The sequence below is a fragment of the Hakea prostrata genome, chromosome 1 (assembly GCF_041222555.1).
Source record: "Hakea prostrata isolate BN-2017 chromosome 1, UWA_Hpros_2, whole genome shotgun sequence".
NCBI classification, from domain to species: Eukaryota; Viridiplantae; Streptophyta; class Magnoliopsida; order Proteales; family Proteaceae; genus Hakea; species Hakea prostrata.
In genome coordinates, this window is record NC_142600.1 from 80,150,866 (window position 1) to 80,163,308 (window position 12,443).

Consider the following 12,443-nt stretch of genomic DNA (forward strand, 5'->3'; position numbering starts at 1 on the left):
ATGATGAGAAATTTCACCCAACTCAGTCATCTCATAAATAAAAAAATTGAGGTTTTCAGTGTCCGGATTAATTTGAGGCCAATAGACACATAGGGAGTGTTCTTTTTGCCTAAAACTTAACCCAAAATGGTGTTCTTGATCAACACATGCCCGTCTGTATACGGGCAAAATTGGAAGTCTGGAACATGAATTTTAACCAATGTAAATATGCCTATGATGCAAGAGAACACTAGGATCTTCATCAAAATGCAAGAAAAAAAGACAACAACTAAAATTCAATCTACAAGTAGTCAAGTACAACTATACAAGTGTAAAAGTCAGTAGTCAATACTAAAACAGTACAAATATATAACGTAACAATATCCAAATGAATTACATATTACACTTACTCAATACCAATATGAGTGCCTTGGTAGATCCATCCCGTGAGTCAAGTAGTACTGTGTCTGTCTAAATCTCCCCTTGGACCACTAGATATACACATCCTGTGACATGTTCCTCTATGGTTATTGATGTAGTCGACCACTGCAGCTCTGTACTCTGTAGGTATGATCTAGTTCTCTACTTTTTCTTCCTTGCCCCCTTCTCTAATGCTCTCACTGCATTCACTACCTCCACTGACACCTTCGTGCATGCTATAACATCCTTCGAACTGCCGGTGAGGTGTGCTTTGAGCCTACTAATGCCACCTCCCAAAATCCTCTTGCCGCAAAAAATTACATTGTGTCTTGGATTTGTTACCGTCTATCGCCGTGCAATACTGCCATGCGAGGTCATCCCTTCTTCCTCTAGGAGCAGAAGCAGCAGCTTGTGCCTGCTCTCCACCCTCCCCCTGCCCCTGTGGCTGCTCTTCACCCTCCCGCTGCCTCTGCTGTGAACCATGGCCCTCTTGTGATCCACCTAAACTGAAACTCTCAGCCATGATCACTGTTGCATACAAAATGATTGTATAAGTCACTAAACAACATCAAAATAATTTTTTTTTCAGACAAAGAAACAATCATGTACTTAGGTAGTAATTTTTACCTTGCCCATATATTTGTTTTAAATATAAAATGAATTTTGTCAGAAAAATTAGTTGCCCATACCAAAACCGGCAATAAAACATGCATACAACACTTCAAAAACACACAAAAAGCCATTTCATATTTTCTATAATTTTCAAAACATTTTTCCTTGTTTGTCCATTATTATTTATATTTTTAAAATTTTTAAATTTTTTTTAAAAATAAAATAATTATTTATTGGGTGAAAAAATATTTCGACTCGATGACACCGTAGATCAGCTGATAGAGTTCAACATATATACTTATTCCATCACCATAAAAGCATATGTCATATATATTTTTTACATTTTTGTGTAGGAAAATAGATTTTTGACACCTGAAAATAAGAAATTAACCACTAGCAAAAAAAGATTTCGACATGGTGAGTTTGTAGTTCAACCCACGGTGTTCAACATATACTAAATCCACAACCATCCGACTATATTCTATCATGCATTTTGTAAAAATCTAGTTTAGAGAAGAATAGTTACCTCGGAGATGAAAAACTCCAAGATCTAAGTGAAATGCTGCTAGATCCACGTGATGCACACATTTTCCAGCAAGAACCACGTAAGAACAAGTGATAGATGTTGAAGATCGACTCAAACAAGGGAAGAATCAAGTAGGATAAAAGAGAGAAGCACTAGAAAGAAGGCTCGAAATTTTGCTCGAAATGAGCAAAAGTTTGACCTTCAGGTGCTTTTAAAGGCGAAATTTCAGGCGAAATCTCGAGAAATTTGGAATCTCTTGTGAGATTACACCCAATGGTCAAAATCTCGCTAAAATCTGAAACTTCTCGGTTTTGTTGGCAATTTCAATTCACCAACCTCCAAGATGGCAAAATTTCTCGAAATTTAGAACCGTGGTAGTAATTCCCCTTGGTCTCTCTCCATTCAAACTAAGAAAGGGCCTTTTTAAATCTGCCTATCCATCTACAGAAATTGTTTGTATATTAATAACAATTGCAAATATTTGTGATAGAAGGAATTGGTATCATATTGCCACTATGATGAGCTCTATAGAAGTGCAAGACATCGAATGAGATTATGGGATCACTTTCTCTTTTGCTAGAATTTTTTTTTTTGGGATGAAATTTTGCTATAAAAATTACTTGGTTCTGAAAACTTTAAGCATCTAAAATTGCACTTAGACTGTATTTTGGACCACATTATTTTACACATTTGATATGGCTGACAATTAATATTAATAGCGACAGATAGATATAAGGAAAAGCTAGATGTTTCTGAAACAACTGCTTACATTGGAGCTCATGCACTTCCTCTTTATGCCCTAAGTCCAACAATATCTACATTACCATGAGGCTCCATCTTGCAAACTTGACGCAATATGGGGAGAAAATAGGGGCTATGAGATATGATATGAAGAATATAGAAGGAAATAGGAACTCATACTTTCACCTACAACATTTTTGCACTCATAAATAAGCTGAAGATTAATGTAAGCACTTTAAATTCTAGTTCAATCAATATTCTGATTGGTTATAATGTTGATTGGATAAGATGCAACACTTGATCATTCAGTGACCCTGACGACAATCAGGCAGTTCAATTGAACAATCTGGTTTGGGTAACAAGACTTTGAAGAGACCAGAATAGAACCTTCGCATGAATGGCTGAATAATAGAAATTATTATGTGTCTCACAAAAGAATGATTCAGCATCACATGTTTGGGTAGTTCAACTACTAGCTCAGCCATAAGACTGGTCCTAATGTTTATCAGGTTGAGATTCAATTCGGTAGTAGCCCAAGTCCCAATCAGTCAGTCCATGGAAGCAGTCTGGTCCAGGTTTTGAAACTAGTTTAAAGATTTTCTTTTAAACCTAAGCTACACCTAAGCTACTACATAACACCTCACCAAGAGAAATAATTAAGCATCTGTAGTAAAAGAATGACAAGAAACAGAGAACCAGATTTCATTCACCACTGACTTTGGTACCTGATAGACAAGGTTCTGCAGAATTGTGCTTCTGCAGATTTCCAGCAAATTGGTTTTCTGTTGCATCGGCATTCACAGTCTCAACCAGAAGAACATGATGAGGCAGAACATGTCAACCACATTAAAGTTATAACTGTTTATATTATTATTATTATCATAAAGAACAAACATTTGATTGGAGCAGAGTCACAACGATGCATAAGGGGTGGCACATGGGGAACCTTGGCCTGTTTGGTTACATGAATCCAAGGATTTGAAATGAGATGGGATTTCAAATCTATGGATTCATGGTTCAAAAAATTAATTGTTTGGTTAGCCACAGTCTCAGATTTCCAGCAAATTGGTTTTCTGTTGCATTGGCAGTCACAGTCTCAACTAGAAGAATATGATGAGGTCATTTGAGGGCTTTTTGGGCATTCTCTATTTTCTGTTGCATTTTCATAATTTTGTATTTTCTTTTTAGGGTTTCTTGGCACCCTACAAAACCGTGTTTTGTGCTTCTTTTGAAGGCAGCTGAATATTGTTCTTCTTGTCAGACACTTTTGAGAGACAGAGTTTCTCTTTATCAATCCAAACTTTTGTTTAGCCTCATTTCTTTGGCATCACACAGAAAATTCCAGAATTGCATCATTACCTGACAAGGAAGATCTAACAACTCTGGCAAGATGAAGAACAAGACAGGATTCATGGAAAATTCTGAATCCAGGGTTTAATGGAAGGTTTAAAACCAGATTCACCAGAGCCATTAGGCTCAGAAATTGTTTTATCATCACTTTTTTGCTTCCAACTCACTATACACCAAAGACAAGTGGAAATTAAATGATGTATTTTTTGGTAGGGAAAATCCTAGTGATGATTCCCAAGCCGGAATGTTTGATTGTATGGTAGCAGTTTCCTTTGTTTGTCTTTCCATCAAGGAACTAGTGGCATTAGAATTAGATAGAAAAGTCTCTGCCTCTGGATCCATACCTGATTCTGATGCTGCTGAAAGGTTCTCTCTTGATTCTTCTGTCCACTGCATTCTATCAAGCATTGAGACAACAACAGCAGACTCTCCAGGATCGGAGAGGGTAACTGACACTTTCCCCATAAAAGCAGAATCAATTGAAGATTCACGACCAGAAGTTTCAGGACTGAAGTGGTCGCCCGACCTCTCTGTTGAAATTCCATCAGCCTTCGGTGGCACTTCTTCAATTTTACACCTATACAACAGAAAACTGAGGTTATAAATCTGGAAATCTAAGCCTCTCAAGGCCAAGTACATTTTTTTTTCTTATTCAAACCATGGATTCTAGCAAAAAGATAAATTTGATACTGATCAATAGTTATGAACTAAGTACATAGAGGATGGAGGGGAAGCTAAATGCAAACTTAGCAAGATAAGTTCTGCACAACCTTGGACAGGACCATGAATCATTGGATCTACTTTCAGGAACGAAACCTACACAATAGGTATGGTACCTGTCCAAACAAGTTGAGGACCATTAGTAGAGTTCCAAATTTATATATCAAAAAAAAAATTATAGTTATGGAGTATGGACTAACAAAAGCAATACTCGTATTAATTGATTGAAATGATGAAGGCCGTATCCAGTGCATGACGTTTTCTACTGCAGGGTCTGCCGAGGGTTATAATATATGCAGCTTTACCACTGCTTTTGCAGAGACATTGTTTCCAGGCTTAAACCTTGACCACTTGCTCAGATGGAGCAATGTTACCATTGCACCAAGGCCCACCCACCCTCTACTTCATTGAATACTGTATTTTCATAAATTGGCTATATACGGAACTGTCCGGAGTATTAGATGAATGGGGCCTTCATTCACAGACTAATAAGAATTGCAAAGTCCATTTGCAACAACTCAGTTACCATCGTCATGGAAATCATGTTTAACATCACCTTGTGTTCAAAGGAAGTTTTGGACTCATAAAAATATGAACTTCAAATTTTCAGGAACCCTGCCATTTTCTTTCTTCATCCCAGAAATTATTCATAACCAGGCCTATCTTTAATTCCTACTCAGAAAGAAATTATCAAACGAGCACAACTGCACAGTGTTGACAGATGGCTTCATATCTCAATATCTGGATTTTATGCATTTTTTCTGAAGTTTTTTTTGGTGGTAATTATGCGACACTTTTCAGTACAACACCTAAAAGCAATTATCTCCTGGCAGTATCAGAGACACTGGTGTTTCTAACTGAGAAGATTTCACAGTAAACAAAGTATTATCGGCAAGAATCACCACTGTGAATTAATGCAAGTGATGGTGTTGATCTAGTTAAATCATTTACATTGAAACAGAGTAGTCAAGGCAACACCTTGTTGGTGTCCCCTTGATTTTTCCCTCCTCCAGTGCTTAGGATTGCCTAGATGCCGTGACAATTATGCATTGAAGGAACAGTGCATACCATAGACCACATGAATCACACGCAATTACTAGATTAAGATTTGAATCATCTTTGGTTGCTGCCTGTCCATTTCGCATCTTGCAGCCATCTCCATCCAGACAACTAATTGCCTAGAAAATGATGAATTTACATGAATTAGATGGCACTAAAACCTACAGATGAATGAAGATTACATTTTCATGAATATAGGAAGTGAAACTTTTAAAAGATAACATGTAAAGGAAGGTTACATTTTCATCAATGCAGTTTGATGGGAATATGAGAGTGTTCCAATTTCCCTGAATGCAACAATCATCATCTCTGCATAGATAAAAATTGCTAGGGTATTTAGTAATAAAACTGAGTACCTGGAAATGAAAAATATTAGTAGTGAAATAAGATGGGGCGTATTCATAGTCAAACCCCAACTAATTGAGTTCATCACATGGTCTAAGAAGGCCGCTGTATTTTTTATGTCAATTCATGAGCACTCATGACGTTCCCTGCCACTTCAGTCCAAGTCCTGTTATCCTTACCCCTTGACTTTTTAACACCACCAAAGTTATCCCATATAAATTCTTGCTGATCTCCATTGAAAATGCCTGAGAATTTCAACCAACTTGCACCCCTGTTATCACCTACTGGTGCAATTCCATGTTCCTTATCATTAACTTATCCGACTGTATCCTTTATAGATTTAATACTGCCACTTCAGTCCAAGTCCTGTTATACTTTGGTATAGATTTAATATTGCCAGTCATCCATCAAATCTATACCAAAGTATGAGACATTACCTTATCATGCATGCCTTTCAAGAGGTGTTTGCCATCGTGAAATGCAGTGATCAGCTTGACTTCCTAATGTTTATCTGGCTTCAACTTCCAATACTAGCATGCTGCATAAGAAACTCTCAGACCTTCATCAGCTACTTCATGACACCCTAATCCTTACTAATAAGGAATTACTTGTGGGGTTTTTGTCAAGGAACACTATTTTTGTCTAGTTGACATCCAGTACACTGGATTTCGGGCCATCAATATCCTGGATCCAGAGGACTTGAGACATATTTCCAAAAGATTCAACAGCTAGAATTGCCATGTCACCATCCCAAATCAAAAACAGATGCTCCCACCCATAGCTATCATTAGTATTTTCTAATTACTAAACAATTATATTAGGACTCTAGGAGGCTATTGATGTGAATGTCCTTGAAAGTTATGTACTTAGGTGTTACATACCTTTAACATTATTTTTTAATGTACTTCATTAATCGTTTAATTTGCTTATTATTTGTCTTTCGTACTCGATGTGTAAATGTGTAATAGTATCAATCAAAGGTGTGGATCCAAAACACCAAGTTAGTAACTATTTGCAACATGATTTTTTAAATGTGTTTATGTATCCTAAAATGTAGCTTTTCGTGAAGTGTGAAACCTTGATTTAGCCTAAAACCAACCAAAATATGGCAGATAAGTACCACATTTTAACACTGAATTGATGTTTCGGATATTCTGGTCTAACTGAAACACTGAAATGAAATGGGATTTTAAACATTGCCACCCAATATTTCCTGTGGATTGCTATCTGGGAAACTCTGGACATGACATATTCATGTACTCCAAGGTTTTCAGTACAAGCATTCTGATCAATCAGAAGTCAAAAACTGCACCCACGTGCATGTATGCAGAATTATAAATGAATTAGTACCTGAGGAATAAGTCATTTTCAACCTTGCTGCTTAGAGTTGTATCATAAACCTGAAGTTATCAAATAAATCATAATGTGTGTCAGCCATGAAGCTGAATAAACCATAAATTACTGCTTCAAGAGAACTCCAGCAAAAGGCAAAAACAGTTTTTGCATTGATAAAATGGAACAGAGATCAAGGGCAACATATAAACAAGTTGTCAAAATGCAAAAACGGTAGTACACAAGAAAATAGCAAGGCTCATTATAAAAGAATTGAAAAATGAAAAAATGCCAAACATATACTAAAATTTCCAAATCCATAAGTTCTATATATAATCAAGTATCACTCACTGGGATGCATGTGATTGATTGAAACTTCTTCAGGCAAACTGGACAGACATCAGCGATGGTAGCCCAATTATCAATGCATGCAAAACAGAACCTGAAATTCAAGTTCAGAACCTGCATAAGTTGACCTGGCTTTTACTTCAAAAGCAAATATAACCAGGTTGATATCCATGTTTGTGGTTAGTTTAACCACACACTAGATAAATAAATTAATAGCACTGACAATCAAAAGTCCATCATTAGTCCATTGAAACAAAAGTTAAGAATTGAATGTTTTAAAAAGTGTAGAGAGACTTACTACGAAATGATAAATGTTAACAAGTAAAATAACTGTCAAATATTGAGAACAGAATGATGAATTTTAACTGAAACAACTCAGACTACTACTAAGGAGTGAGCTGCATTAAAAATATAAAGAAATTCAGCATAGCAAAGCAATCTGCACAAATGAAACCAGCCCACTGCTTGTATCTTAGAAGGACCTTACTCTTTCTCAGTACTATAACACTCTTCGGGGATATTACCAGACTTTAGATTTCTATGGGAAGTTTACACTAAAGAATGTTGAAGATGCTACTGCCTATCAACAGTGGGAAGACAAACAAAGAGTTAATGATTTTTTAGTAGGATTGAATATAGTTGATCAAATTCACACACAGATCCTTTCTAGAGAGCCTTTCCCTTCTCTTGCTCAAGCCTATGCCATGGTAGATACAAAGAACAGTCAATGGATAGCTATTGTACATACACAGACTCCTTATAAGTCTGCGTTAGTTGTTGGTTCTGGTAATCCTAAGCCTAGTTTTGGTAACTCTTGACCTCCTGTGAAGTGTGAGTATTATGGGAACTGGGAAGGAACGCCATACAAAGGATAAATGTTGGAAACTACATGGATGTCCAACCAGTTCTCGTGGAGGAGAAAAGAGTGGGAGTAGGGGCTGCAAATTAGGCTATTCTAGACAAGAGTACTCCAGCACCTACTTCCGTAGATGAGATCCAAAATCTTTTTCGTCAAATGATGACCAGACTTGATGGATCCTCTTCCGGTTTGACTCCCAATGTGAGTGTTGCATCTATTGTTGCCTCTACCTCTGGTTCCCAGCTTCCTACAAGTAATGTCGGTTGTCACAATGTCAATTCTATTGATCCCTCCTAGATGATTGACTCTGGGGCAACCGACCACATGACAGGCTCATCTTCTTTATTCCACACTTATTCTTTTATTCCACCTGCTCAGAACGTTCGAACAGCTGATTGATCTCTATCCCCTATTTATAGAAAGGGCTCCATCATCTTTTCACTTAACCTCACCCTTTACTCTGTTTTGCATGTTCCTAAATTTTCAGCTAATTTATTATCCATTAGAAGCCTAACCCGTGATATGAACTACAAAATAGCATTCTTTCCAACTCACTGTATTTTTCAGAACCTAGAGATGAGGCGTACGATTGGCAATGGTAAACAGAAGGAGGGGCTCTACCTATTGGATGGTTCTAATTCTCCATTAGCTTTGATACCATATTGAAATCTTGAGAGAATCCTAACTTATGTCCTGTGTGACATAGTAGGGCTTTATTTATAATAATAGATATGAATGAGCAAGTACAATGTTCCCCAATGTGGACTAAAAAACATAAACAATAAAGACTCTCTAATAGACCAAACTCTCAACTAGACTCAAACTCCTAACTGAACTCAACTTATGACTTACAACAGATTTCATGTCCAAAATATGGAAGAAACAAGGGTTACCCTTTAGACCCTACACCACTTAATTGATGAGAGGAGCTGATAGAGGAGCGTAGTTCAACACCTTTTAAATAATCATTCTAATTTTTAAAAGTTAAAATAGATAATTATGCGGTGGAAAAATATTTCAGCAACATGATGTCATATATCAGCCCATGGTGTTCAATATTTATTTATTCTATCACCATACACTATAATTATCATATACTCTTTTTTACATTTTTTATGTAGAAAAATAGATTCTTCTTAACCATAAAAATAAAAAATAGTAGACATTGCAAATTCGACATTGTTTGTATGTAGGTTGGCCCACAATGTTTAACATATATCAATTTCAACACCAATGAACAAGTATCAATCAAACGCTTTTTCGAAAAAAAATGGCTAGAGCAAGCCCTTGGTTTTGTCCCTTTTTTCACTTATGCCTCTTCAAATACTGAAATCTCAAAAAAGGACAAAAAATTTCAAGATTTCAGCTGAAATTATGTACAAAAACCTTTCAACTCCCTATCTCATCTTGGTGAGGTCGAGATTCCATGACATTTCAAATCATGCTTATAAGTAAAGCAAAAGAAAAGAAAAGAGCTTCATTAATCAATTTCATAAAATCTGTAGCTGAGAACAGCCAATTTCATAATATATGCAGAGCAAAGGTGTACAACAACAACAATAAGCGTTGTCCCAACTAAATGGGTCAGCTACATGGATTCTTGCCCTCCAATCAATTTTGTTTAAGGTCATTGCTAGATAGAAGGCCTAAGCTATGCATATCCTTTCTCACCACTTCTCTTAAGGTTATCTTAGGTTTGCCCCTAGCTCTTCTAGTCCCTTCAATTTGGATTGTATCACTTCTCCATACAGGGGCATTTTTAGGCCTCCGTTGAACGTGGTTGTGCCACCTCAAACAACTTTCTCATATCACTTATGGGGCAACCCCTAGACTAACTCTGATATGATCATTCCTTATTCTATCTTTCCTAGTTTTTCCACCCATCCATCTTAGCATCCTCATTTCTGTTATACTAAGTTTATCTATATGATTCTTTTTAACAGCCCAACACTCTACACTTTACATTATAGTTGGTTAAACGACGGTTCTATAGAATTTTTCTTTAAGTTTTAATTGAATACATCGATCACACAAGACCACGGACGCACTTCTCCACTTCATCCACCCTATTTTGATTCTTTGGGAAACATTATCCTTTATATCAACTCTTTTATTTATAATTGAACCAAAGTACTTAAAACAATCACTCTAAGGAATCAACTTATCGTCAAGTTTCACATCATTGTTTGCCTGATCATAACTAAAGTTACAAACTAGATATTTTGTCTTTATTCTGCTTAGTTTAAAGCCTCTTGATTCCAAAGTTGCTCTCGATTATTCTAACTTGGTATTAATCCTTACTTGAGTCTCATGTATCAACACAATATCATCAGCAAAAAGCATACACTAAGGAACCTTGTCTTAAATGTCTTTGGTTAATTCATCCATTATAAGTGCAAATAGATATGAGCTTAAAGTTGATCCTTGATGTAGCTCAACTGTAATTGAGAATTCATTACTTTGTCCCCCATGTTCTTACACTTGTCACTGAACCATTATACATATCCTTAACTATGTCCACAAATTTACTTGCGACCCTTCTTTTCTCTAGTACTCGCCAAATTAACACTTAAGGAACTTTATCATAAGTTTTTTATAGGTCAATAAATACCATATGAAGGTCTTTCCTACACTCTATGTCACAGCCCACCCAGCCAGTTCTGGTCTCGCCCGAAATACCCCTGAGGGTGATAACGCTACAAGATCCAGTTTGAGTTTCAATCTATAACAGAAATACAACATAGCATAATTTAAGAGCGAGGATAAACAAAAGAGTGATTCAAAAGTTATTACAGTCCTTCATAAAAGTACATAACAAGATAATCTAAGATACGAGAAAAGATATACAGGAGTTATACAATGGAAGTTATGTTATACGAGGTTCTACAATAGAAAGAAACAAATACCCCAATCCCAAAAGAGCCCCCAAGCCTCAAAGAGACCAGCCTCCGTATGCATAGTCGGCAAATACGCACGATGCGTTATGTATATTGATATCCTCGCACACCAGTCCCACTCTACCGACTGAGGGCCCTCCAAGTAGCACAAGTCCTCACAACTAGCAATAGGATCTAAGAAAAGACAATATTCACAGAGGTTGAGTCCCACAGAACTCAATGAGCCTAACATATCATACATCATGCATTCATCATACTCACACACCCATATTAGCATATACGGTCGATGAAATAAAGAATAAACATGAAAACATTAATCTAACTCTTACTATGCAGTCTTTACAGTAGACACGCTTTAAGATAACACACCAGCCTCCTCTGGCGGTCTCATCACTCTCCTACATGGCACTTAAGCTCATCTATTGGGTCCCCTGCGGTAGTTAGGTCCGGCCACATCAACCATGGTTGGGGATTAGGTCAACACTCTCTCACATCACCATTGGTCTGAGAGCTGGCACGTGTCAAGGATTACTCTAGCCCAATGCAAAGTCACTATATCTCGTGCTACGTGTGATCCAGATACCTTTCCTCATGCAGATACACCCTTTTAGTCCAATATCGTTCTCACCTAGGAATGGTGTTCCTCACGCCACCAAATCGTCGTCTTTTGGTCTACCATTCCATAACCCTATAGTCATCTACATATGCTAGGGTGGTTGCCACTCATGTCCCCTCATGACATTCAAGTTGTCTGTTGCGCAATCACGAGTCCCATTCTAACACGTCTCTATACCACTGCATGATAATTGTGGGTCCGTTTGACGTACACAGAGCCCCATCCACTGTTATCACGGGTCACTTAACTTCAATATCCCTATCGAAAGGGTAGTAGCACTCACATGATTCCTAACCAATGCATTTAGACAACACACTGGCTATGAAAAGCGTTAGGGGCATCATAAGACAATGTCCCATACCACAGCCCCTGACAACTTGAGCCAGGTACTCCTTACCAAGATAGGTAATCCCCATTTCACAGTCACATACATCCACATGCATCAATCAAGTGAAATAACCAATCACATAATCACATACGATTCACATTTAATCATTTAGTTGGAAACATAGTAAGACAAACAGGATTGTCGAGATTATATAAGGTAGCAGCAATCATCATGCAATGCTACATTATTCACAATCTAAATACACAATGCAATTACATAATAGGTGAAATGTTATCCTCACCTGTTAATCA

The 12,443-nt window shown here is 37.1% G+C and overlaps 1 protein-coding gene across 1 annotated transcript; it reads right to left on the bottom strand.

Moving 5' to 3' along the window:
• Positions 1-679: 679 nt before the first annotated feature.
• LOC149030404 (uncharacterized) lies at positions 680-7,580 on the bottom strand. Its single transcript, XM_089145141.1, has 7 exons — positions 7,436-7,580; positions 7,103-7,152; positions 5,647-5,716; positions 5,417-5,526; positions 4,399-4,464; positions 3,973-4,205; positions 680-927 (listed from the first exon to the last, which is right to left on the bottom strand). Exons 1-7 carry the CDS (start codon positions 7,550-7,552, stop codon positions 680-682), a joined length of 894 nt encoding a protein of 297 aa, XP_089001267.1. The 5' UTR covers positions 7,553-7,580.
• Positions 7,581-12,443: the final 4,863 nt, after the last annotated feature.